Source organism: Leopardus geoffroyi, chromosome B4 (assembly GCF_018350155.1).
Source record: "Leopardus geoffroyi isolate Oge1 chromosome B4, O.geoffroyi_Oge1_pat1.0, whole genome shotgun sequence".
NCBI classification, from domain to species: domain Eukaryota; kingdom Metazoa; phylum Chordata; class Mammalia; order Carnivora; family Felidae; genus Leopardus; species Leopardus geoffroyi.
This window is the reverse complement of record NC_059341.1, coordinates 24,805,023-24,832,873: the sequence shown is the minus strand read 5'-3', so window position 1 is coordinate 24,832,873 and position 27,851 is coordinate 24,805,023. Positions and strand designations below refer to the sequence as shown.

The 27,851-nt window shown below is 36.9% G+C and overlaps 1 protein-coding gene and 1 long non-coding RNA gene across 13 annotated transcripts in view; one reads left to right on the top strand and one right to left on the bottom strand.

Moving 5' to 3' along the window:
• ACBD5 (acyl-CoA binding domain containing 5) overlaps positions 1-25,800 on the bottom strand; it is a 46,548-nt gene extending 20,748 nt beyond the window's left edge. For 2 of the 11 annotated variants that reach the window (XR_006709517.1, XM_045466663.1), the window contains exons 1-8: positions 24,579-24,738; positions 24,223-24,394; positions 19,293-19,413; positions 16,834-16,906; positions 9,007-9,121; positions 4,534-4,668; positions 3,110-3,313; positions 2,178-2,284 (exon numbers count right to left, since the gene is read on the bottom strand). Coding sequence is in view for 6 of the 11 variants with exons in the window: in XM_045466663.1 (XP_045322619.1) it covers positions 2,178-2,284; positions 3,110-3,313; positions 4,534-4,668; positions 9,007-9,121; positions 16,834-16,906; positions 19,293-19,413; positions 24,223-24,394; positions 24,579-24,593 (942 nt within the window). In the remaining 5 variants the exon portion in view is untranslated. Of the gene's footprint in view, positions 1-2,177; positions 2,285-3,109; positions 3,314-4,533; positions 4,669-8,876; positions 8,910-9,006; positions 9,122-16,833; positions 16,907-19,292; positions 19,414-24,222; positions 24,395-24,578; positions 24,739-25,737 lie in introns of those variants that run through there. The other 9 variants (XR_006709519.1, XM_045466666.1, XR_006709518.1 and 6 more) reach the window with 8 other exon arrangements.
• A 13-nt stretch (positions 25,801-25,813) lies between these two features.
• On the top strand, positions 25,814-27,235 carry LOC123591957. Of its 2 annotated transcripts, none has more exons than XR_006709514.1 (2): positions 25,814-26,025; positions 26,622-27,235. It is a non-coding gene; the product is annotated as an uncharacterized LOC123591957 (long non-coding RNA). The 2 variants fall into 2 exon arrangements; XR_006709515.1 differs by having other exon boundaries at positions 25,814-26,266.
• Positions 27,236-27,851: the final 616 nt, after the last annotated feature.

The window sequence follows — 27,851 nt, the reverse complement described above, 5'->3', positions numbered from 1 at the left end:
TCTTGCACATTTTGTGAGTTCGAGCCCCCCATCGGGCTCTGCGCTGACAGTGTGGGGCCTGCTTGGGATTCTCTCTCCTTCTCTCTCTCTCTCTCTCTCTCTGCCCCAACCCTGCCCCGCTCACTCAGTCTCTCTCAAAATGAATAAACTTTAAAAAAAAAAAAACAGTATATATGGCAAATATTTCTAAGTTGTACATAGTTCATTGGATATTTAATAAAACATTTGTAATCATTAAAAAAAATCTTAGAAATCTAATCCACCTAGCAAAATGCCAGGTACACTGGTCTGTAATGGTCTACTGGTTTGCAATGATGTTGGAAGAATGTATATATGTATACAGAAAACATATTTCCTATCTCCAAATCTCTTTTCAGTTTCAGAACAGTACCTACAATCCATTATCTACTCCACTAAATAGTTATTCTAGAACCATTTCTATTTTCAGCTTCTACAAAGCAGTAACTGCTAATGATTGAATCTTTCAAAGTTTCAACCTTTTAGAAAGGGATCTATAAGCTACACAATTTATTTAAACTGGACTGAAAAACTGTAAAATAAAAAAGGTGACTTTCTTTTAAACAATTTGTTAAGTAAGATGAGGCCCTTGAAAGCATGAGGTCTTCTGACATGTTCAAAATTCAGTAAAACCAAAGAGATGCAATGGTTTCACACCATCAACCCTATGGAAAGGACAGAAACCAAGGTAATATAAATACAAGATAAAAACATTACTGTATGCAAAAAGCACCACACCCTTACGCCCATCAGAATGGCTAGTATCCAAATGACAAGAAATAACAAGTGCTGGTAAGGATATGAAATGAGAACCCTTGTGTACTGTTGGTAGCAATGTAAATTGATGCAGCCGCTCTGGAAAACAGTATAGAGCTTCTTCACATAATTAAAAATAGAAATACCATACACTCCAGCAATTCCACTATTGGGTATGTACCCAAAGAAAATGAACACACTAATTTGAAAAGATACATGCACGTCTATGTTTACTGCAGCATTATTTACAACAGCTAAAGATAAAACAGAAGCAGCCCAAGGTGTTTATTGATAGATGAATGGAAAAAGAAAATATGGTATACATATACAATGGAACATCAACTCAGCCATGAAAAAGAATGAAATCTGGCCATTCTTGACAACATAGATGGACATAGAGGATATTAGGCTAAGTGAAATAAGTCAGACAGAGAAAGACAAATACCGTATTATTTCACTTACATGTGGAATCTAAAAAACAAACAAACAAAATCTAAACAAACTCTTAAATACAGAAAACAAACCGGTGGCTGCCAAAGCAGACGTGGATGGGGTGGGGTGGGCGGGGAGGATAGGTGAAATAAAGGGGATTAAGAGATACAAACTTCCATTCATAAAATAAGTAAGTGAAAAAGGTGGAAAGCACACCATAAGAAATATAGTCAATAATATTGCAATAGCATTGTATGGTGACTACACTTATCATGATGAGGACTGAGTAATGTACAGAATCACTGAATCAACATGTTGTATGCCTAAAACTAATATAACAGCATATATCAATTATATTTCAAAACTTAAAAAAGAAGTCAGTGTGTAGAACAGATTTGAAAATTATTCGATTTTCTTGTATGTCAACGTTTCAAACACAGGGTCTAGCATAAAGTTTACCTTCTGCCTCCCATCTCACCTCCCTCAGGATATTTACAAATATAAATATAGTAACAAGTTAAAATAGTGAAATATTTTTGAACATTCAGGAATTTTATACATTTTTTAAATTCACAAAAATAATTCTACATACAAATGTTTATATATTAAAAAAAATTTTTTGAGGTATATCTTCAAAGCCATGAACAGTGTACGTACATCTGCCATTAACAGAAGTTATGCACTGTATTCTGACATATCATTTTGAAAATCTGCCAATTAAAAAGTGTCGGGGCACCTGGGTGGCTCAGTCAGTTAAGTGTTTGACTTCAGCTCAGGTCATGATCTCGCAGTTTGTGAGTTCAAGCCGTGTGTCAGGCTCTGTGCTGACAGCTTGGAGCCTGGAGCCTGCTTCAGATACTGTGTCTCCCTCTCTCTCTGCCCCTCCCCTGCTCACGCTCTGTCTCTCTCTGTCTCTTAATAATAAATAAACGTTAAAAAAAATTTTTTTTTTTAAAAAGTGTCATTTTTACCTCTTCTTGTCCAAACTGTTCCATGGAATCACAGTAGACCTCACTGTCTGAATCACTTGTCAAATGCTGAATTCCTGAAATATCTTCAACATGATCATCATTTATCTCTGAAAATGAACAAATGTCCAAGTGGGATTATTATTCTCTAACTGAAGAAAAATGCATTTATTCCACTCTCAAAATTTATCAGTTCTATATTATTTTCACACTGCAGACAAATTTATCAAGCCACACTTTTTTCTTTTAACGTACAAAACTTCCAACATAGTTGATAATTTTTATTTGACAAGATTGTATTTTATCAAGTAATCATACAAAGACACTGTCCAGATCAAACCTTATAAAACAACCTTGTAAGGGAAAACTGACTACCAACTAGGAGGCCTAAATCGGTATGCAACTATGCAAGTTCAGTTGTTACATTAAGTAATTATATTTCTTGTTTTCTTTATGTTTTTATTATTTATTTTTTGAGAGAGTGAGAGAGAGCAAGCTGGGAGGATATGAGAGAGAGAGGGAGGGAGGGAGGGAGAGAGAGAGAGAGAGAGAGAGAGAGGATCCCAAGCAGGCTCCACACTATCCATACAGAGCTCAACGTGGGGCTCACACTTACAAACTGTTAAGATCATGACCTGAGCTGAAACCAAGAGTCAGATGTTTAACCGACTGAGCTGCCCAGATGCCCCTCAAAATTTTATTTTAAAAAAACCATACAAAAACACAATTAAAAATGTCTCAATAAAAATATAAAAGCCCTGCCTCTAATTCACTATCTTTCAAAGCTATATACCCTTATAATATTAATAAACCCTAAGATATTATTGAATAAGAGGTTTTTAAATTCTAAATTGCTCCTAAATATCCTAAAACAATGAAAAGAACACTGCATTCATAGGAAAGAGGCTAGACAGATAATTATCCTGGGACAATACCTTGGTGAATGCAGACAGCAGTTTTTCCAGTTTGCTCCAAATTTTCATCTGCAGCCTTTATTTCTTCAGCATTTTTCCCACTCAAGGAAGCACTGGCATGAATGTCATTCTGTATATCTTGAGTGGAGGTGTCTTTATCATAGCCATTAGTAACAATGATTTCCAAATTCTTATGATCTGCAGATTTCTTCATCATTTTCTTATCTTTTAAAAGAAAGTAGGGAGATTCATAAAAGTTCACAGTAGGTCAACTTCTGTATATATATTCTAATATCAGTAATCATTTCCCCAACCTACCATAATCCCTTTGAATGGTTTCCTACTTGGATCAGAGAGATGGGGTACTCCTTGAAAAGGGATTTATTATATGCTGAAAGCTCATTCAAAACTACTTCAGTTCCCTGTGAATCTTCTAGAACCTATCTTATTTTATTTTTAAGTAGGCTCCACATCCAATGTAAGGCTCAAATTCATGACCCCAAGGTCAAAAGTCACATGCTGTACTGACTGAGCCAGCCAGGCATCCCTAGAATCCCCTTTAAAGATAACCTCTCAAGGTCTTTACACTCTCTCAAGCATAGGCAAATTGCCCTATGAGACCCAGAAGTACAAATGGGTCCACATGGTCAATGAAAAGATCCTTTGAAGAAGGTATTATCTGTCATACCCTATTGGAAAGTAAAGGCAAAAGTAAGCCGTACGGTTTGTTTTAGTGTCTGTCTGCCTCCCCTTTCTAAACCAATCTTCCCAGGAATCACTGGTACTCTTACTACCAGTGGGGCCCCCCACCCACAATGCAGTAGCCTATGACTCCAATGTTCTCTCTCCATCAAAACTTCCTATATCCAATTCTCCATTCTATTCTTGACAAGGTATTGAGAGTTTAAACATTTCTCCTCTTCTTGGTAAGCCACATATGCATATTTATATTGGCAACAATACCTAAAATGAATACATTTCTTCTTTTTGTTTCTTTAAGTAAACTATGCCAAACATGGGGCTCCAACTCACAACCCCAAGATCAACAGCTGCATGATATACTGACTAAGCCAGCCCGGCACCCTATAAAATGAATACATTTCTAATGCAGCATTTCAGGCATTACATTTAGAGGAGTGGTCCATTCTTGTTAGTGTTCAATTCTATCTATGCACTTTTGGTCCACAGAAAATATGGTGATAAGGTCAACAGCCCACATCCCACCATACACACTATTCTCATACAACACCAAATCAGTCCCAACTTCTCCATATTCTTTCATCTATTTTTTAAAGATTTTATTCTTAAGTAATCTTTACATCCAACGTGGGTCTAAAACTGAACCCCGAGATCAAGAGTCATGTGCTCTATTGACTGAGACAGTCAGGTGTCCCTTCTTTTATCTAATTGAATGTAAAATTATTCGTTCGTCATCCAAAGATTACCATTAGCACTTTGTTCCGCTCCTTTCACTTCTTCTTGGGCCTCTTCTTCCTCAGACTCAGCTCCACTATCACTGCTTTCGGCTTTACCATTAACAGTTTTGGCATTTGGAGTAGAAGTTAGAACGTTACCAAGATCTAAAATATGAAATGATCACTTAATCTCTAGTGCTATAACACACAATCATGTTGTAATTTACAAATAATACTGTCCTTTATAATAACTAATAAAATAATTTTGAAGTAAAAGTTAGAATTTTGACATATATCTGCAAGTATTCTTTTCCTTGATTATACATACATTACATAAAGAAACTCCTTCAGTTTACAACAAAAGTGATAAAGCTATCTTAAAACCTTCCTAAACAAGGCAGAGGGTGAGTTATTTTTAAGTTAGTATCAATCAAAATAGAAAAGTTAGAGATGAAGGATCCTCTTTACACACAGTAAATAAAGAGACAGTTGCTATATCCTAGCATACTGAAAACATAAACACAACAATATCATCAATATCATCAACAGAACTACATTTAAAAATTTTTGATCCTTTTCTTACCTTTAAGGCTTTAGGTATACTACCTATATTATTATGTCTTTATATTTATTTTTATTTTAAAGCATCCATTAATGTGATCAATCATTTAAAAAGGCACATTGTCCTACTGGCCGGTCATATCTTCAGAGGAAATTCATCAGAATTTTTCAAATGTTAATATGCATAGGAATCACCTTAGATCTAGTTAAAATGCAGATTCTGAATCAGCAAGTCTGGGGTGGTCTAAGATTCTGCATTACCATAAGGCTCCCACATGATGCCAATGCTTTTGGTTACTGTACTTCATTTTGAGAGAGAGGGAATTACATTTCCATCACCCTTTAAGATAATAAAGGCCTCCTACGTGGCTACTGGTCAAAAACAGTGGTCTCTCTCCATAAATTTTTGTGCTTCATTTTCACTTACACAAATGCATTTTGTTTTTTTTTTTTAATTTTTTTTTAACGTTTTTATTTATTTTTGAGACAGGGAGAGACAGAGCATGAACGGGGGAGAGTCAGAGAAAGAGGGAGACACACAGAATCTGAAACAGGCTCCAGGCTCTGAGCTGTCAGCACAGAGCCCGACAGGGGGGCTTGAACCCACGGACTGCGAGATCATGACCTGAGCCAAAGCCGGATGCCTAACCAACTGAGCTACCCAGGCGCCCCCACAAATGCATTTTGAATGCTTCCCTGCATCTCAAACAACATATTAAATGTCAAAATCTCCATACATTTTAAACAGGAACAAAAGAGTAAAAACTCAACTCTATCATTGCCATTATGTTCTACTCTCTCTTACAGAACCATGGCAGCATCACAGTTTATAAATCTTGCTCTCTCCCTGACAACCAAGAAAAAGAATAACAACAACAAAAAACAAGAAAACAAAAACACCCACCACTCATGGACATCTTCAACAAAACTAAGCAACAGGGAATCTCCCAAACCCCCATTAAATGGCATTTCTGTGATGAGAGGTGTAGAAAGCACAGAGAATTACTCACTAGCCCTACTCAACATCCAAAATTCAGTTCATGACAATAGTCACATGATTATCACAATAGATGCTGACAAAGCATTTGACACAACAATAATGTTGACGAAATTAAAAATGTAAGAGAATTTCCTCAATCTGATAAAGGGCATCTACAAAAATGCACAACTAACATAATAATGTTAAACGATTGAATGTTTTTTGCTCCTAAAATAAGGAACAAGAAAGAATGAAGAAAAAAATAAAAAAATAAAAAATAAAATAAGGAACAAGACAAGGATGTCTGCTTTTGCCATCTCTGTTTAATATCGTATTAGAAGTTCTTGCCATGGCAATTAGGCAAGAAACATAAATAAAATGCATCCAGATTGAAAAGGAAGAAGTAAGCACATGACATGCTCTGTATACATGAAATCCTAAGGAATCCACCCAAAAACCATTAGAACTAACAAATGGTTTGGCGAGATTACAGGATATAAGATCAATAAACAAAATCAAGTGAATTTCTACAAGCTAACAATGAACAATCCAAAAATGAAATTAGAAAATAATCTATAATAGCAGCGAAAAGAATAAAATGCTTCGCAGTACACAAAAGAAAGTCAAAGAATTGTATACTGCAAATGACAAAACACTGTTGAAAGAAATTAAAGAACTAAATAAATGGATTGGAAGACAATATTGCTGAGATGACAAAACTCTTCTAAATGATCTATAATTCATTGCAATTCCTTTAAGAATCCTAGATGGTCCTTTTTTCAAAAATTAACAAGCTGATTCTAAAATTCATATGGAAGGGGCGCCTGGGTGGCGCAGTCGGTTAAGCGCCCGACTTCAGCCAGGTCACGATCTCGCGGTCCGTGAGTTCGAGCCCCGCGTCAGGCTCTGGGCTGATGGCTCAGAGCCTGGAGCCTGTTTCCGATTCTGTGTCTCCCTCTCTCGCTGCCCCTCCCCCGTTCATGCTCTGTCTCTCTCTGTCCCAAAAATGAATAAACGTTGAAAAAAAAAAATTAAAAAAAAAAATAAAATTCATATGGAAATGCCAAGGATCCATAATGGTTAAAACAATCTTGAAAAAGAACAAAGTCGGACAGTTCATATTTCCTGATTTCAAAACTATGTATGTATATTATGAAAAAGCCCAAGCAAAACAGATACATCTGTTCTACTGGGCTTAAGTGGCTACTTTTAACATGATTCTTTGTTTAAAAAAAATTTTTTTTTCAAGATTGCAAACTATGAAACACCCATATACTTTGATCTCTGCAGTTAGACTTTTAATACTGTATCTGTAAGAAATAATTTCTTACAGATATACTTACACATATATTTAATGACATTTATACAGGGTTACTTTCAGCAGCATTTTTGAAGATCAGAAGAGGAAACTAATAAGTATAATGCAATAAAAATAAAAAACAACATTAAAAAAGAGGAAACATCTAAATGTCCACTAGAATGGTACAGGTTAAATAAATTATGGTATGGGTCCACATCCCTCACAACTCTTAGGTCCAGATATGATTTAAAATCCAGTTTTCTAATTTTGCAAAGGTCATACACTGTATGTACTATATATCATGTAACACCTTTAACAGAATTTTAAGGCAGCTCCCACTAAAAAAATAATAATAAAGTTTTTACAACAAAACACATGAATAGTCACACTGAATAAAATAAAGACTTAAAACAGCCCCTTGTCATTTCAGAGGTCTGTTCCTCAATTAGTTCATGTCAGGACAGTCTTTCCTCTCAAAGGATTAACAAAAGAATGTTTGGTTTATTAAGTTTTTTGAATTTTTAAATTACAGCTTAGGGATTATGGATCTGAGCCTTTATTATCATTATTCATTCTACCTTGTCTTTATAATTAGTTGTTCAAACATTTGCCTCTAGCCTCATACTACTAAAACAGGTCCAGATTTACTCTCCTCTGAATCCTAACAACATGCTTCACACAGAGAAAATATTTAGTATTTTTTCTGCACTAAATAATACAAATTATAAGGAAGATTATTTGTTAAAATTTGACTCCTTTAGGTAAATCAGATATAGAGGATGTGGTTATATGAGCGTTATGCTCAGCAAGCAGTCTATCAATTACAACTGCAGATACAAACTGCAGGTCTTATGACAGACAGGAAGATAACTGTTCTGAAATACCTAATTTCCATCAATTAGTGAAAGGTATCTTGTAAATAGGGATGTCAGGAAAATAAAACACAGGTAATTTTCATTTGAAATAATTCTTACAGGCTCATTTCAGTCTGCTTTCTAAAAAAAAATTAAAGATCAAATGTTTATAGTTAATAACAGCAAATTTACCTATTATTCAACTCTTCTTACTATGTAAAAGATAAGCCTTTCAATTCTTTCCTGAGAACATGAAATTAGAATTCTCAAAAAAAAAAAAAAAAAAAGACCTAGCTAAGTGAATTCACTGACATCTTGTGTCAGGTTGCTATACTGTAATAAACCATACTATAAACATAGCCACGTTAAAATTAGCTAGAAAATAATTTCAGCCATTGTCACTGTTAATGTAACTCAAAAACCAAATCAGAAAGTATGATCTATCAAAATACAACCATGAATTCTGCTACAATTTTGTATACACTTAGTGAATCATTTGTCATGTTTTAATAACTGCAGGGTTAAAACTTAAGCATTTATAATATTTTTGAACTTTATGCAATATATTTGCTTGGAACGAAAACTTGCGTGACAAGCTTGTAAGTTTTATAAATATGTGCAGAATTCTTTAGGGTGTAAATTTCAAACAAAATTTTTACGTGGATTTCATTATTCCTACCTTCTAAGTATTTAGAGATTTTCTCCAGTCGGACTGGCATGTGAAAGTAAAACAAAAATTAGACATATAAATATTAATGCATGCATAATGTGTCATCTGCTGAACTAAAAACAAGGTAAAACAGTCCAACCTGAGGTTAAGTCAGAACTTTTGCTACTCTTTTTGTCTTCTACAATTTCATAAAATGGGCCTATGACATGTAGCAACTCTTCAACTTTCTCAGTCATCGGCATAGTTTCAAGAATCTGTAATCAAAAGAAACACATGTTGTGAAATCACAATCTATTAGTCTGACCTACTACCAAATAACATAATACTTACAATTTATTTAGTGATAATTTTGTGATTCAGAGTTCATGTATAGATTCCCCAAAGTACCTGTATTAACTACATACTTAATGTGCACATTCTCCTAGAAAAGGTTCAAGAAATCAAAGAATTAAGTATCTTCATTTTTGGGAATGCAAGCTGGTGCAGCCACTCTGGAAAACAGTATGGAAGTTCCTCAAAAAACTAAAAATAGAACTACCCTACAACCAAGCAATTGCACTACTAGGCATTTATCCAAGGGATACAGGTGTGCTGTTTTGAAGGGGCACACACACCTCAACAGCATGATCAATAATAGCCAAAGTATGGAAAGAGCCCAAATGTCCATCGAGGGATGAATGGATAAAGAAGACATGGTATATATATATAATGGAGTATTACTCAGCAATCAAAAAGAATGAAATCTTGCCATTTGCAACTACGTGGATGGAACTGGAGGGTATTATGCTAAGTGAAATTAGTCAGAGAAAGACAAATATCATATGACTTCACTCATATGAGGACTTTAAGAGACAAAACAGATGAACATAAGGGAAGGGAAACAAAAATAATATAAAAACAGGGAGGGGGACAAAACAGAAGAGAGTCATAAATATGGAGAACAGACTGAGGGTTACAGGAGGGGTTGTGGGAGGGGGGATGGGCTAAATGGGTAAGGGGCATTAAGGAATCTACTCCTGAAATCATTGTTGCACTATATGCTAACTAATTTGGATGTAAATTTAAAAAAATAAAAAATAAAACAAGTTAAAAAAAAAGTCTCTTCATTTTGAAGACTATTTTACATAAGCTTCTTTTAAAATTTTACACAATGATCTATAAATTGTGCATTAAACTAAGGGCACTTAGAAAACTGTAGGGTTAAATTTAAATTATTGTATCTGTTCTTTAACACTAGTGTTTTTTTATTCTATTTTTATTAAAAAAAATTTTTTTAAGCTTATTTTTGAGATAGACAGTATGAGTGTGGGAAGGGCAGAGAGAGAGGGAGACACAAAATCCCAGGCAGGCTCTGCACCACCAGCAGAAAGCCTGATGTGGGGCTCGAACACACGAAACGGTGAGATCATGACTGGAGCCGAAACCAGGAGTCTGACGCCTAACTGACTGAGCCACCCAGGTGCCCCTCTTTTTTTTATTTTTTGAGAGAAAGAGCGTGCACCAGCCTGCCCACACAAGCAGGGTAGGGGCAGGGCAAGAGTGAGAGTGAGAATCTTAAGCATGTTCCATGCTCAGCATGGAGCCCAATACGGTGCTCAAACTCCCAAGCTTAATGAACTAAGCCACCCCGGTACCCTTCACTAAGGTAGTGTCTCTGAAAGAGGAGAAATGTAGAGTAGGAACTAGTAATCACTTTCAGATACCTTCATACCTACAGGCCAATTTAGAATCATCAGATTTGAAGAACAAGGTAAATTAACTGAAAAGGCATTCAAATAAATAGCCAGCAACTGGTAATTGATAAAAGAAAATATTTCCATATATGAAATATTGGCAGATACTTAAAAAGAATAAGGTTAGCTTTGTGTGTACTGATTGGGAAAAACATCTGAATTTTTTTTATAGGCCAAAAGGTAGTTGGTGAACAGTATATTTAATATGATGCCATGATTGTTTTTTTTCTTTTTAAACAATAGGATACATATACATATAATACAGACATATCTCTATATACATATATGTGTTTTCTGAATTCTACAAAATAGAATTAAAAGTAATTACCACTTAAAGAGTTAAAATGGAGGGAATGGGGAAGATTCACTTCATTTCATACTTCTTTGATGTTTGGATTTTTTTTCATTTACACATATTACTTTTATTGTTTTTTCTTCTATTAAGAAGAAAAAGATTAAGATTAATCTTATTATTAATCTTATTAATAATTAAGATTATTATTATAATTTATTTTATTAAGATTAAAAAATTTATTAAGCAACCAAAATCTTGTGTCATTTTTGCATACTTTTCAGCTTATATACAGTTTTAAAGTCGCCACTTGATCTTTGAAACTAATAACCACCTCAGACTTGTCAGTTCCTCTCCCTGCTTTATTGTTTGTTTATCGTGTATCTTTCACAACACAATGTAAGCTCAATGAAAAAGGGCCTTTATTTGTTTTTGGTCACTCCTGTATTTCCAGTGTCTAGCACAGACAAGGAATTTAATAAACAAGGTGGGGGTGTGTTGGGAGATTATACAGAATGAACTATGCTTAGTGATTATAATGTAATTTTAGCACTCATAGTAAATTATCTAATTGCTGTTCCTTTCAATGGATAAGAGTGAAAAAAATGGCTTTAACCATAAATTTTTTTTTTTTGTAAAAGGAAATGCTTGTTACTGTAAGGCTGGGGTCATTCGGGAGGGCATTTTTATAGCTTATTATAGATAAATGATCTATAATATGTATGCATTATAACAATAATCATGAGAATTAGATTCAACCCAGAAGTTGAAACCACCAGGTAATGTTTACTTTTTTTGGTAATGTTTACTTTGACATGACCAAAGTCACAGAAAGTAAATGGTAGAGATAAAATTTTAACACAAGTCAGTACCCTTTACACTACTCTATACTGGAACAGTGTATGTATGTAGAGTCAACAGAATCTGGTAAGCCAACCACATATTCCATCTTGGCCTCCCCCCCCACATAATACCTCCTCTGATATTCTTTCAAACAAGATCTTTTTTAGTTATCTCCTGATTTAAGATTACTTTAAAAAGTCTTTTTCTCAGGGGTCTCTGGGCGGCTCAGTTGGTTAAACTTCTGACTTGATTTCAGCTCAGGTCATGATCCCAGAGTCATGAAATTGAGCCCTGTGTCAGGCTCCGTGCTAACACACGGGAGCCTGCTTGGGATTTTCTCTCTTCCTCTCTCTCTGTTCCTCCCCACTTGTGCTCTCTCTCTCTCACAAGAAAATAAAATAAAGTTAAAAAAAAAAAAAGTCTCTTTCTCAAATTTGTCCTTAAGTAGGGCTACTCAAATCTGTGTTTTGGTTTCTCATACTCTATAGGTAACAGAGTGAATTAAGGACTTCAAATGTCAGAACTAAATAAATGCAGAATGTGCCAGTGCTAAGCAAACATAAGCAGAGTGATTTTTCTTTCAATTAGCTAGCATTTTAGTAGTAAATACAGTTAGGACACAAGTGGCCATAGCAAGATACACCCAGAATTTAAGAGGTTACTCTCTGAAGAAGAAACTTTAAAAATACAAAACTCAAGAAGAATGATCTTAGTCATCTGCAAAATTCTCTCCCTCATCCCAGTGCTGGAATAAAAGAAATGGCTCAGACATACAAATAAACGCATGAGATCCTGGCAGAGACAGAGACACAGAAAGACAAGCAGACACAGGCAAATCTCAGTCTAAGTAACTACTCCTTAACCTCAGAGAAGATTTTATTTACAGTGTAAGTGAATTAAGTTCAGTTGGATTGTAACCTATCCGAATGAAGAATATTTGGTGAGCTGGATGGACTGCAGACAAGCAGCATCCAGCTCTGAATCCTCTGTCACCCCCCTTCTCTGCCCCTACCCCACTTATGCACACATGCACGTAGCGTGCTCTCTCTCAAATAAACATTAAAAAAAAAGAAAAAAAGAAAAGCAACATCTAAATACAATAATTTTTCTAGGTTTCTCTAGCACTTTCCTTGGTAAGAAACATTATTCCTTTCTTTTTTTTTTTTTTTGAGGGGTGGGGAGGGCCAGAGAGGGGAAGAGACAGAATTTCAAGCAGGCTTCATACTGAGGCTCCGACTTGTGGCTCAAACCCACAGCCCTGGAATCGTGACCTGAGCCAAAATCAAGAGTCAGACCCAACTGACTGAGCCAATCAGATGCCCCAAAAACACCATTTCTATATGATGAAAATATTCTGTTAAGGTACAGATACTGTATTGTAAAGCAAAGATTAAATTCCTCAGTTTTGTTTTGTTTTTTTTTTTGGTCAGATGAACATATCTTTTAAAGCCATCCAAATCTCAGTGTTCTACTCTCCGTTCAATAATCTTAGTAATCACTAATCCAATTTCCTAAGTGCCTCTGCAATTTTGAGGAGTGTCTTATATCTCAATCCTGAGTATGCTGAGCACTAGAAGAGTGTATCACCAATTCTAAGTAAAGAAATTAGCATCCAGAAAGAAAGAAAGAAAAGAAAGAAAGAAAGAAAGAAAGAAAGAAAGAAAGAAAGAAAGAAAAGAAGAAAGAAAGAGAGAAAGAAAGGATTATAGAAGGAAGAAAAGAAAAGAAAGAAAGAAAAAAAGAAAGAAAGAAATTAGCATTCTAGAAGTAAGGAAAGAAGAGGGAAAGAAAGAGAGAAAGAAAGAAATTAGCATTCTGGAAGGAAGGAAGGAAAAGGAAGGAAAGAAAGAAAGAAAGAGAGAAAGAAAGAAATTAGCATTATAGAAGGAAAAAGAACGAAAGAAAGAAGAAAGAAAGAAAAAGAAAGAAAGAAAGAAATCAGCATTTTAGTTTTTCTCTAAATCTCCAAAAGATGGTTATCGTCAGTCAAGCCTTGAAAAGAATAGGCCAATATTTTGGACTTATAGACCTATGGACCAGACCCTCACCATGGTAACTTTCAGGTTCCATCCTTTATGAGACTATGTTATAATAATCCTCCCTCTAGTACAGCGATTATCCCATCCTCTTAGGAATCCTGAAATAATTAGTCTGGGGTTATACTGGGGAATATATATACATATATATATATATATACACACACACATATATGTATATACATATACATATATGTATATGTATATATATACATGTATACATATGTATATGTATATACATATACATATATGTATATGTATATATATGTATACATATATATATTTTAAACAAGATTCCCCAGTGACTCCAACATGCAGCCAGTGTTGAGTACACAGATCTCTCCTTAAGTCCAACAGACATAATGCATATTATTCAAGTTCTGCTGAATTCTCCAGTAATCCTCATAAGATAGCCTGCAAAATTTGGGAGCTGCTGGCTGGCTCAGTAGGTAGAGCATGTGACTCTTGATTTGGGGGTTGCAAGTTCAAGCTCTATGTTGGATGTAGAGATTACTTAAAAATATAATCTCAAAAGCAAAAACAAAAAAACAAAAACACCCAAAAAAAACAGACTGTAAAATTTGTACAGAAAACAGAATTTTATATTTCCTTCTGATTATGAATCAAAAGAACTTTCTTTAAAGAAATATGGGTTATTTCCCACAAACCACTTTAGTTATTCCTTTCTCTCAAAGCTAAAATTCTATTAAATCATTTTATTAATTAAAAAAAAAATTTTTTTTAAGAGAGAGAGAACACGAGCAGGGGGGGGGGGGGGCAGTGAGAGAGGGAAAGAGAGATTCTTAAGCAGGCTCCAGGCTCAGCACAGAGCTCAACACAGGGCTCTATCTCAAGATTCTGAGATCATGACCTGAGCCAAAATCAAGAGTAGGATGCTTAACTGACTGAATTACCCAGGGATCCCCCTGTTAAATAATTTTAAAATAATTTTTTATTCCAGGGGCACCCCAGCTCATGCTCTCTCTCAAAAATAAACGAACATTAAAAAAAAAAAAAAAGAAAAAGAAAGAAAAAAGGGGCACCTGGATGGCTCAGTTGGTTAAGCATTGTACTTCAGTTCAGGTCATGATCTCACAGTTCGTGAGTTTGAGAACAAGGTCGGGCTCTGCACTGACAGCTCAGAGCCTGGAGCCTGCTTTGGATTCTGTCTCTCTCTCTCTCTCTCTCTGCCCCTACCTTGCTCATGCTCTGTCTCTCTCTCTCTCAAAAATTAATGAACATTTACACAATTAAGAAAAAAAAAGAATTTTTGATTCCAGCAACTTTTTCAATGATATTTCAGTGGCCAGTTTATAAATTACAAAAATTTTCCATAAAATATTATCTATTATAAGATATAAATTAAATTAATGAGGTTCCTTAACATTTGAATGCAAAGGCATGGAATGAGATTTATACTAAAAGAATAATTCTAGGGGTGCCTGTGTGGCCTGATAGGTTAAGTGTCTCACTCCTGATTTTGGCTCAGATTATGATCCCAGCGTTGTGGGATCAAGCCCCATGTCGGGCTCCACAGAGCCTGCTTAAGATTCATTCTCTCTTGGGGTGCCTGGTGGCTCAGTCGGTTGAGCGTCGGACTTTGGTTCAAGTTATGATCTCATGGTTCGCAGGTTTGAGCCCTGCCTCAGGCTCTGTGCTGACAGCTCAGCACAGGAGAATAGCTCTGAAGAGCAATAATACAGTGAACTGTATGTATAAATACAATCTACCAACTGCTTCAGTTAGAAAACTATTGCAATTAAAAAAAGTGCCAAATTCAGTAATCAAATTTTTGGGATAATGTACTATCCCACACCATGATTATATTTTAAGTCATCTCTATACCCAACATGAAGATACAACTCACAACCTTCAGATCAAGAGTTGGATGCTCTACTGACTGCACCAGCCAGGCACCCGCCTTCCCACATCATTATTTAGAAGATGCAATTTTATCTAATGATGTCCACAAAGCAAAACTCTGGAAATACTTTAAAAGACTAATCGAATTTTCAACCAATGGGTATCCTAACATTTTCAGATTTACCTCTAAAGGTTTACTATAAACTTTATTATATTCACAGTATGAAAAATGAAATTTTAAAAGTCTGAAAGGAAATAGCCGGTATATTATTTTAATTAGAGAAGTAGTTACAGAAATCTACGGGCACAGTGGAAGTATCTTAAGACAGTTAAAAGGCAGCAGTATAGTTTAAATCCATCTCCCTCCCACTTTAAACTGTGGCTACATCATTAATTAATCAAACTGGACAGGAAAAATGGGTAAATTTTACCTAATGTGTCAATTCAACTTTACATTATAGAAGCGTGTCCTTAAAATTGTAATATTTAAAATAAAGAAAAGGAATGGTTACCAAACCAAAAAGGCTTTAGATTTTCTTTGTCTTTCTGCTTTTGAAAGGCTTCGTTGTTGTATTACTGATAAGGTTAACAGCCAAAAGGACTAAACTCTGCCTTCTGTTATAGATAAACCAAGTCCACTGAATAAAAATTATGAAAATGTAACAAAGTGCACAGCTTTGAGTAGTATGAAAGAGATTAAAACAAAATGAAACAAATGAGTCTGAATTGACCAAACAGGAACTAACACTGTTGAATCATCTGGCAAAAGAACTATTCCTTTTTAAATATTTTCTTTATGCTTAAAGACAATTTATTTAAAATTATCAAACAGGGGCGCCTGGGTGGCTCAGTCGGTTAAGCGTCCGACTTCGGCTCAGGTCATGATCTCACTGTCTGTAGGTTCGAGCCCCATGTTGGGCTCTGTGCTGACAGCTCAGAGCCTGGGGCCTGATTCTGTGTCTCCCTCTCTCTGCCCCTCCCCCACTTGCACTTTGTGTCTTTCTCTCTCAAAAATAAACATTAAAAAAAAAAAAGATGAACTTTGATGAGACAGATAAAACCCTAATAAATTCAATAACTTAGGTTTTGTATTCTAACATATTATAATCTCCTTGTTCCTTAAAGCAGCTAATTTGCCTGATAACAAAATTAAATTAGACCTGCTCTGAATATTTTCTACTGGGAATTATTTCCCCTACCTTTTTCATTTCTTCAACATACGCAATCATGGCTTCCTCTTTGGTCATATCACCCAGAGAACTCCAAGCATCCCTAGAAATGGAAATATTCAAATAACAAAAAAATACCTGTTTTCCAATTGCTCAGAATACAATTTGTAGTCAATGCTATATGGTTATTAATTTAAAACAGGCTCTCTACTTAAAGCCTACGCAAAGGTAATATGTTTCCAAAGGATCTCTTTAAATGTACCACCTTAAAGAACAATATCAGAGGAAATAAACTGTCAAATTAAATAGTATTTAAAAGTAGTAATAGCCCAGGGGCGCCTGGGTGGCGCAGTCGGTTAAGCGTCCGACTTCAGCCAGGTCACGATCTCGCGGTCCGTGAGTTCCAGCCCCGCGTCAGGCTCTGGGCTGATGGCTCAGAGCCTGGAGCCTGTTTCCGATTCTGTGTCTCCCTCTCTCTCTGCCCCTCCCCCGTTCATGCTCTGTCTCTCTCTGTCCCAAAAACAAATAAACGTTGAAAAAAAAAAAAAATTAAAAAAAAAAAGTAGTAATAGCCCATCTATAGATTATAAACTATATAAACTATATTATATCACTATAGAGCAGATACTATAGACTATTGATAAATATTTGCTAAGAACTCTTCAAAAGTTTTATATTATAAACAGCAATGACAGAAAGGAACATTTTAGAAGACTATATGAAATGAACTATCACAGCCATGTTTTAAAAGAACAGGAGTTTGGGGCGCCTGGGTGGCGCGTCGGTTAAGCGTCCGACTTCAGCCAGGTCACGATCTCGCGGTCCGTGAGTTCGAGCCCCGCGTCAGGCTCTGGGCTGATGGCTCGGAGCCTGGAGCCTGTTTCCGATTCTGTGTCTCCCTCTCTCTCTGCCCCTCCCCCGTTCATGCTCTGTCTCTCTCTGTCCCAAAAATAAATAAACGTTGAAAAAAAAAAAAAAATTAAAAAAAAAAAAAAAAAAAAGAACAGGAGTTTGAGTTTAAAATTTCCATTACTTTAAATAAGAATCTAATGTATACACTCAAAAAATAGAAATGGTTTCCTACTTCTAAAAAAACAAAAATGTGAAGCACAGGCAATTTTTAAACCTACAGACAATGAGAATACAGTAAAACTTGGAGTGCGAGTAACTTGCTCATCCGCAAGATGAGCAAACTTTTTTTTTTTTAATGTTTTATTTATTTTTGAGAGAGAGAGGGACAGAGCATGAGGTGGGCAGGGGCAGAAAGAGAGGGAGACAGAATCCACAAAGCACACTCCAGGCTCCAAGCTGTCAGCACAGAGTCCAACGCGGGGCTCAAACCCATGAACCATGAGGTCATGACCTCAGCTGAAGTCGGACACCCAACCAACTGAGCCACCCAGGTGCCCCGATGAGCAAACATTTCTAATAAATTTTAACTTGATAAACGGGTGATGTCTTGCAATATGAGTAGCACGTGATGCCGAAGTCACATGATTGCAACTAAGCCAATGGTTCTTGAAATTTGCTTTGATATACGAATGCTCTGGATTATAAGCATGTTTCTAGGACAAATCATGCTCGCAAACCATGGTTTTACTGTAGACCTTTGAAATTTTTGCCTAAAATGAAAACCTTTCTTTTTATGTATTTTTTCCAGAAGCAGTTGATATCTACCAATGGTCAATTCTGAGGAAAAATTATAAAGTAAATAAATCAATTTTCTTAAAACAGATTAAATACCATATTGCTATTACATTTAACCTATTATCTATGACCATTCATAAAGAACTTAGAGGAAAGTATAGTGCTAACAAATCCTCAAAGGAGTTTAAGGACTTTCAATTCAGGGTAAAGAAATTCAGCCATCAAAATGTGTGGCTCTTAAGACATGCTTCACCGATTAGCATACTCTGTTCATAACGTACCTTCTATGTTACAGAGGTAGCTATGGATATAACTTTTTAAAGTATATTAAAAATCAAATTTCAAAAAAAAATCAAATTTCTATTCAAGTACAGTGGGAAGGAGTGACAGCTTAGATAAAAAGTTAGCACAGTAGTACCTGAGTTATGTTCCTAGTTACTTAGGAATCATCTAAAGGTTCAAAGCAAACAGTGTCATTTGACAAGTAAAAGTCATTACTTTTCCCTGCAGATAAAACAGGCAGGAGAGTTTATTTGTTTGTTTGCTTAACTGAGTTTGGGAGTTGCTCTTGGTATAAGAAAATGAAAAAAATTCCATAAAAGGAAAGACTAACTGAAAATGATTTTTGATGCACCTACCCCTTTGGGTTTTATTGTTTTCCTCTCTTCCCTGAGACTTCTCTATTTGTATGAAATTGTGTTAAAAGCACATGGAGGATAAAAATTGGATCCAGTATGTTAGAACACCTTATGCACAGAGTAACACATAACCACATAAATAAGTCATATGATAATTATGTCATTAAAATAAAATTTCTTTCAGAGCTCTCTATATAAAATTACCATTTATATCTTCCAATAGGATCCCAGAATCCAGGCCTCGACAGTTTACAGGGTCCTTCAGTTGCCTGCTTATAGAAGCTATAGAATTTGAGCATCATTTCATTTGTTGGCTGAAATGAACCTATTGGAGACATATTAAACATAAATCACCTGGAGAATTCAATTGATACCAAGGCTGTAAATCAGCTTAGCTATACTAATAGTGATATTTGAATATTTCATTAACAGTACAATCATTTACTTCTGTCTTATAGAAACAAACGTTATGGCTGTCTGTTGCTTTACTCCTCTGACTTAAAAAATGTACACTCTGCTTAATAAAACCTCAACATTAAGAAATTCAAGGCCTTTTGGTCAAATTTCAACTTCTCAGTGAATAGGAAGTCTGGCTAAAGTGAACCAATGTCTGCTGTGGTAGAAAAAGAATCCAAGATAAAATAGATTTCTCACTTCTTACCTCTGTAATTTTGACCACATCAATTTCTTGATAATCAAATCAGTCTTTATATAAAAGTTTCAAAATGTATGAATGAGTGCTCTAAGCTACAATACTTAATAATAGAGAAAAATTGGAATGCAAATGTTTTATAATAAATAATTGACTAAATTGTTATGATACATATACACAACAGGATCATTTATAACTACAGCCCTTAAAAATTATATGGTATGAAAATATAAACGACTGAGAAAAGTTTCACAATCTATTATAAAGTGAGAAAATAACAGTAGTTTAAAAATAGCATATCCAGTACAATCCATTTTTGCAAAGTAAGTATTCATACACATAAAAATCAGAATAAAAGGAAACACATCAAAATTTTAAAGACAATATCTCTGGATAGTAAGTATACAGATCATTTTCCTTTTTTTTTATTTGTGTTTTAAAAATTTTTACATTTGGGACCTCATCAAAATAAAAAGCTTCTGCACAGCAAAGGAAACAATCAGCAAAACTAAAAGGCAACCGACAGAATGGGAGAAGATATTTGCAAACAACATACAAGATAAAGGGTTAGTATCCATAATCTATAAAGAACTTATCAAACTCAACACCCAGAAAACAAATAATCCAGTGAAGAAAAGGGCAAAAGACATGAATAGACACTTCTCCAAAGAAGACATCTATATGGCTAACAGACACATGAAGAAATGCTCAACATCACTCATCATCAGGGAAATACAAATCAAAACCACACTGAGATACCACCTCACCCCTGTCAGAATGGCTAACATCAACAACTTAGGCAACAACAGATGTTGCGAGGATGCAGAGAAAGAGGATCTCTTTTGCATTGTTGGTGGCAATGCAAGCTGGTGCAGCCACTCTGGAAAACAGTATGGAGGTTCCTCAAAAAACTAAAAATAGAACTGCCCTACGACCCAGCAATTGCACTACTAGGTATATATCCAAGGGATACAGGTGTGCTGTTTCGAAGGGGCACACACACCCCTATGTTTGTAGCAGCACTATCGACAATAGCCAAAGTATGGAAAGAGCCCAAATGTCCATTGATGGATGAATGGATAAAGATGTGGTATATATATACAATGGAGTATTACTCAGCAGTCAAAAAGAATGAAATCCTGCCATTTGCAACTATGTGGATGGAACTGGAGGGTATTATGCTATGTGAAATTAGAGAAAGACAAATGTCATATGACACCACTCATATGAGGACTTTAAGAGACAAAACAGATGAACAGAAGGGAAGGGAAACAAAAATAATATAAAAAACAGGGAGGGGGACAAAACAGAAGAGAGTCATAAATATGGAGAACAGACTGAGGGTTACAGGAGGGGTTGTGGGAGGGGGGGATGGGCTAAATGGGTAAGGGGCACTAAGGAATCTACTCCTGAAATCATTGTTGCACTATATGCTAACTAATTTGGATATGAATTGAAAATATATATATAAAAAAATTGTTTTTACATTAAATGTGTTTATATATTACATTTATATCAAAATTATTATAATAAAAATTAAAACTATAAAAAGATATTTTATAAACTTTCTAGATTGCATAATAAACACACAATGTGTAGCAATAAAAAATTAGTAGTTTATAAACATTGTGAAAATTACAACACAGATAAGCTGAGAGGTGGTGTTTCGGATTTACCAGGAATGAATAATTAATTCCAAAATCACAGTAACTATTATCTACATAATATATGCTCCTTTAGGAGTACCTATTAGACATTATTTCAATAATATTGTCCTCCTTTAAATACCAGAGGTTAAAAAAATGGGAAAATTACAGTTAAAAGGGTTACATATTTTTTTAAGCTTTGAAATAGTTTTATTTGGGGCGCCTGGGTGGCGCAGTCGGTTAAGCGTCCGACTTCAGCCAGGTCACGATCTCGCGGTCCGTGAGTTCGAGCCCCGCGTCGGGCTCTGGGCTGATGGCTCAGAGCCTGGAGCCTGTTTCCGATTCTGTGTCTCCCGCTCTCTCTGCCCCTCCCCCGTTCATGCTCTGTCTCTCTCTGTCCCAAAAATAAATAAACGTTGAAAAAAAAAAAAAAAAAAAAAAAGAAATAGTTTTATTTGAAAAAAAATTTTTTAAACGGTTGCCTACTTAAATAACACAAATCTAAAACACCAAGAGACTCATCTCAAAATATCTTCAGTAAGTCACAGTAAGATTAAAAATTTGTTTTTAACATTTATTTATTTATTTGGAGAGAGAGAGAGAGAGAGAGAGAGAGAGAGAGAGAACCCAAAGCAGGCTCCAGTATTGTTAGTGCAAAGCCTGACACACAGCTCAATCCCACAAACTGTGAGATCATCACATGAGCCGAAATTAAGAGTTGGCCACCCAACCAACTGAGCCACCCAGGCGCCCCAAGTCAAAATAAGATTTAAAAGTTTATTTGTTGGGGTGTCTGGGTGGCTCAGTTGGTTGAGCATCTGCCTCTTGATTTTGTTCAGGTCATTATCCCAGGGTCCTGGGATTGAGCCCCAAGTCAGGCTCCGTGCTGAGTGTGGAGCCTGCTTAATACTTTCCTTAAGAGTCTCACTCTCGCTCTCCCTCTGCCCCTCTCCCCCACTTACACGCTCTCTCCCTAAAAAAAATAAAATAAAAATCTTTAAAAAGTAAAAAAAAGTCTATTTGTTAAGGTGAGTGAAATATACATTAGAATAGATTACAGCAAAAACTGTTAATGTATTGAATATACTCTGTAAGACACTAGATAAAGTATAATCTGTCCTTAAGGTGCTTGCTCACCCATAACATATTTGACATGTGTACTTAAAATGTTACCTAAGAATTTAAATTTGTAAAGGTCAAGGGCAAACCAAACATAGATGCTATAGGATTCATTATAACCTCAGACCTTAAATAAAGATTAAGCAACAAGGAACAAAAAAACAGATCTCACCCTTTGCAAAATAGTCCAGGGCAGACTATACCAATTAAAGAGTACAATTATTAAAAGATTTAATAATTCATTATAATAAGACTTCCAGCTTCAATTAATATCAATTTAATTTCAGGGGATAACAGTACACTGAATATCATCCAACACAGGCCATTTGCCAGGGTACCTTAACCTTGTGATAGCTTCTTAAATGTTATGTGAATAGTTTATATTTACATGGGTTTAATACAAAATATATATCAACAAAGATAGTAGACAAGAGACATCAAGTTCTACCTTTAACAATTCTCAAAAAATTATAAACATGTGTGGTTTAGAAAAAGGATAAAGATACAACTTATGTAAAACTCTTACAGTGATGCCTTTCTATAAACTCTCTTAATCAGGCAGTTAGAAAATCAACAGCTAAATAAGTTCCTATATTATTTTTTTAGATGTTGTTCATTCACTCTTATCTTTCAACCCCCTCCTATGAACTCCAATTTGATGTCTGAGATTACAGAGGGAATACTATTTTCTGTCTATTTGCTTTCAAAACGCTCTAAATCTGCACTTTATGAATTTTTATTAAGTGGTGTTGAATATTCATTTCGAAGCCAACAGATGATTAATTAAAATCAATTAAGTAGAATATATTAAATACTATAATAATATATCAATGAAGTATTCAGTGAATTTTACATTCTGGCACAGTAACAGCGCTTAAATGCAACATTAAAAAAATACAAGTTTATTGTGAAAAATAATTCATATAATGCAGAGGACATGAAGTAAAAGATAAAAGTCCCCCTCCCCAAACTTCTGCACAGAAAAAAATACTTGAATAACGGCTTTAAACTTCCTAATATTGGTCCAAACCCATAGAATTACAAATTCAAAAAGCTCTGTAAATTCTAAACACGGTGTATTTGAAGAAAACCACACTTGGCCACATCACAGTCAAACTGCTGAAAACCAAGGATAAAGAGAAAAATCTTGAAAACAGCCTGAGAAATGACACAAGAACAACTGGAATGACTTTTCTCCTAAACTGCAAGGAAGGCCCAATATAAGTATAAGAAAGAGAACACTAGTGTAAAGAAAATAGCACACACAAAAAAGTATTAAGTATATATATATTTATTAAAATAAATCATTTTACAAATGATTTACTGTTCTTTCCTTTCTCTCCCTTCACATCAAAAGTTTTTGGAAGGTTTAAACAGTACAGTTTAAGAGGATGCACACCAGGCATACTACCCATCCCAGTTTTTGTGTGTGTGTGTTTTTAAACATACCCAAATCCGCAGTCATTAAGTGGCAGACTTTGTTTTCAACAAAAACTACTCAAAATCTGGATAACGTATTTGTCTTTTTCTTGAAAATTGAGCAGGTAATTAATTCACATTCTTTACTTCTTCAACTACACTCCTTTTAAACGCAGAAACGAAGTAGGTTAAATAAGCAAGACTACAAGCAGAAATAAGGTTAAAGGAGGCGAGGTTAAGAAACTGGGGCCTCGGGCCTCTGCAGGAGGCTTGTTCAGCGGGGGCCCAGCGCACTTACCATTTTTCGGCAAACTCTGGATCACCTTCACCGCCGCCTCAAACCTGGTTTCGTGCACGGATCTCGTGTCCGCCATCTCCAGCCGCCAGCGCCGGCCCCGGTCCCGGTCCCAAGATCTGTCGGCTGGAGTCAGGCAGCAGCAGCACCAGCTTTCCCAAGAGCCTGCATGAAACTGGAACATGGAGCGCAGCCGCGGATCAACATGCCCAAAGGGAGGAGGCCCACGCAGCTGGTCAATTCCCCGTTGCCCTGCCCTATCCAGGCCACACAGACCGAGGTGGCCCAGCTCTTTCCTCCTCCCCGGGGCGTGACCTAGACCGAGGAGCCGGCCCCGCGGAGACAGAAAAACAACTCACCGAGAGGAAAAGCATCTCTAGCACAACACGGAGGGACTCCGGCCACCAGCGGTCGCGGAGCCTCTCTCCCACCCACAGGACCCTGGCGGAGCAGCCACACTCCCCATCCCGACAGGGTCCGTGGGTCCGTCCGCGCCCTCCCCGGAGCCCCGCCCCAGAGCCACTAAAGGACCCACTAGCTGCCGCCGCCGCTGCCGCGCAGCCGACTCCACCCACTCGCCGCGTCCGAGGAGACGACGCGCGCTGCAGTCGGTCCCCGGAGTAGGGCCAGAGAAGAAGCCAAGGAAGAGAAGTGAGATGTGCCGGGTCCTCGCTATTTTGAACAGGCCGGACCGCCGCGTCTGTGCCAGTGCAGCGGGACTGTGGGAGCACACAGGGAACGCGGGATTGGATCCTTCGCCTGGGCCCAAAGCGTCGGTACCGCTGGGCAAAAAAAAAAAAACCCTACCGTCCACAGCTCCTCCTGCCCTCTTAGGTTAAGGTTTGAAGAAGGTGATGGGACATAAGCAAAGGGCTTTAGATCCAGATAGGCTCTGTGCGAACATTATGTTCTGCCATTCGAGTTCTGTGACCTAGAGCAAGTTACTTAGCCTCTCCTTTGGCAATTTTACAGTACCCTCAAGGGTAGATGAAAGAATTAGAGATTTTGGATGAAAGTGTTTAGCAATACTTGATCCGCATCCTTTGACAGCTTTAGCCGCCTGGAGCTACGAACGTCCGAAAGTAATCTAACCAAAGGAGTAGGGAAGATTGCCCGCCACTAGCCTGGGCCGGGGAAGGGAGGGCACCTTCCCCAGCACCACCACTAACATCTTGTCCCTGGAAGCCGGGCATAGCCCAACTTCAGCCCGATTTAATAGGAGGCAGGGGTCGGGGGAGGGGGCACTGAGGAACCAGTACGGATTGTCAACCCTAAAACGGGTACCGTGGGCCTTCAACTGTCTACCATAACGCCTTGCAACCTCAGGCACCTAGAATAACCCCCAGGCCCAGCGTGGGGAGGACTAATACGGATTTGGGAGATGGAGTCTTGCGGCCCGGAAGTCCTCAAATCGCCAGGGCCTTTCTGAGCTCGGGTTGGGTTAGGCGGGTTACTAGCAGTAATCTAAGCGCAGACGGTAAATTACTCTTCCCTCTGAGCCGCACTGCCGGCATTTACCTTGGCATTGCCGGGCAAGACCCGTCCGGTATAGTCCCCGACGCCCGCCCCTCGCCCTCCCCCGTGGACTTGTGGGAAATGTAGTCCCCGCCCGCCCCCCCTTCTCTGTGGCGCTTCCGGATACCCTTCGGAGGCTGGCGTTCTTCCCTGTTCCGGTTCGGTTTCTCTGTCCCGCAGAAGCTCGAGCCGATGCGGCGGAAATCCTGCCTTCGCACTGCGTCGCCCTCAGCTGTTTCAAAATGCCACATCCGCTTCCCGCGAGAGGGACCCTCAGTGGTCTTTTCAGGGGTGTGGTAACGTGACTGGTGTGACTTGGAGCACGGGGGTGTAATTTTTTTGCTCCTGGTTGCTTACTGACTTTGAGGTCAAGGATGTGAAAGCAAATGTCGTTTAGGTAATAAAGACTACCGCTTTACTGAGTGCCTGGTGTTTGCCAAGGCAGTGTCACATATTCCAAACGCTATAGGGTGTTTACGAATGAGGAAATGGAGGTCTACGGTAACGGATCTGCCCAAGAACCCACAATTTAGTAAGTAAGCAGAGCCAGGAGTCAGTCCAAAAAACTCTTGCTTTAGATCTTGGACTTTTTCCAGGACACCAAAAGTGTAAGGGACTAGCAATTTTTGTAGTTTGCTCAAACTAGGAAAACTACATGTTTTAATAATCTGCTTCCCCTACTTTTTTTTTTTTTTATTCTTTTCAAATCCAATCTATTTAGTCATGCATACTTATAAACAGACTTGGGTGTTTATTTCTAATCTAGGACTTCATTTTGACAACTCTTCATGAAATTTATGTAGTAAGCAAATTTACAACATGTTGGTCTTTAGTAAGGATGAATAAGAATTTTCTGTCCGTGATTTATGTCCAATTTCCATTTGCAGGTAGTGTGGATTTCCAATCAAGGAGAATAGCTTGAGAAAGAAAATTGAGATTATTCAGATGAAGGTATTTAAAAGTAGCTCATTCATATAGCTGTGCTGGTTCAGATTTGGTAACTCCTACTGAAACACAATGATGAATATGATGAATTAGTTCCTAAGCTGCCTTCCATTTATGTGAACAACCTATAATTCTACCTAAAATATATAAAAAGGTAAACATTTAAAAATCTAACATAGATAAAAAGACAAAATGAGAAAAAAAATACCCTTGAGAGTGATTTGGAAATGCCATCTATTATGAATTGAATGTTTGTGTCCCCAAAATTTGTATGTTGAGGCCCTAACCTCAATGTGACTTTATTTCGAGACAGAGCCTGTGATAAAGGTTAAATGAGATCATAAGGGTGGAAATCTAATCTACTAGGGCTAGTCCCCTTACAAGAAGAGGAAGAAACACCATAGCTCTTTCCCTCCACTATATGAGGACATACCAAAAGGTGGCCACCTGTAAGCCAGGAGGAGAACTCTCACCAGAAACCACATTGGCCAGCAACTTGATCTTGGACTCCCCAGCCTCTAGAAGTATGAGAAATAAACTTCCATTGGTTAAGCCACGAAGTGTATGGTATTTTAGTATGACACCCCAAGCAGACAGAGATTCCAGTCATATGTCTAAAAGTCATAGCCAATGCAAAAGAACAGGAAAAAAAAAAGGCATAAATATAAGAAAGAAATTATTATTTTTAGATAGAATTGTCTGTCTAGAAAAATAGCATTGAGTAAACTAAAATACTATTGAAATTGTAAGAGTTGTAGTTTACTCAAACTAGGAAAACTACATGTTTTAATAATCTGTAAGAGTTGAGAAGGTGAATAAGATAAATATTCAAAATCTATAGTTTCCTATTAGAATATTGGAAGACAAAAATCAGGTCCAGACCATTTGCAATAATGTGAATGGAACTAGAGGGTATTATGCTAAGCGAAATTAGAGAAAGACAAATATATGACTTTATTCATATGTGGAATTTAAGATAAAAAACATGATCATACAGGAAGGGAAACAAAGTTAATATAAAAACAGAGAGGGGGACAAAACGTAAGAGACTCTTAAATATAGAAAACAAACAGAGGGTTGCTGGAGGGGTTGTGAGTGGGGGGAGGGCTAAATGGGCAAGGAGCATTAAGGAAGACACTTGTTGGAATGAACCACTGGTTTCTACTCTTGAA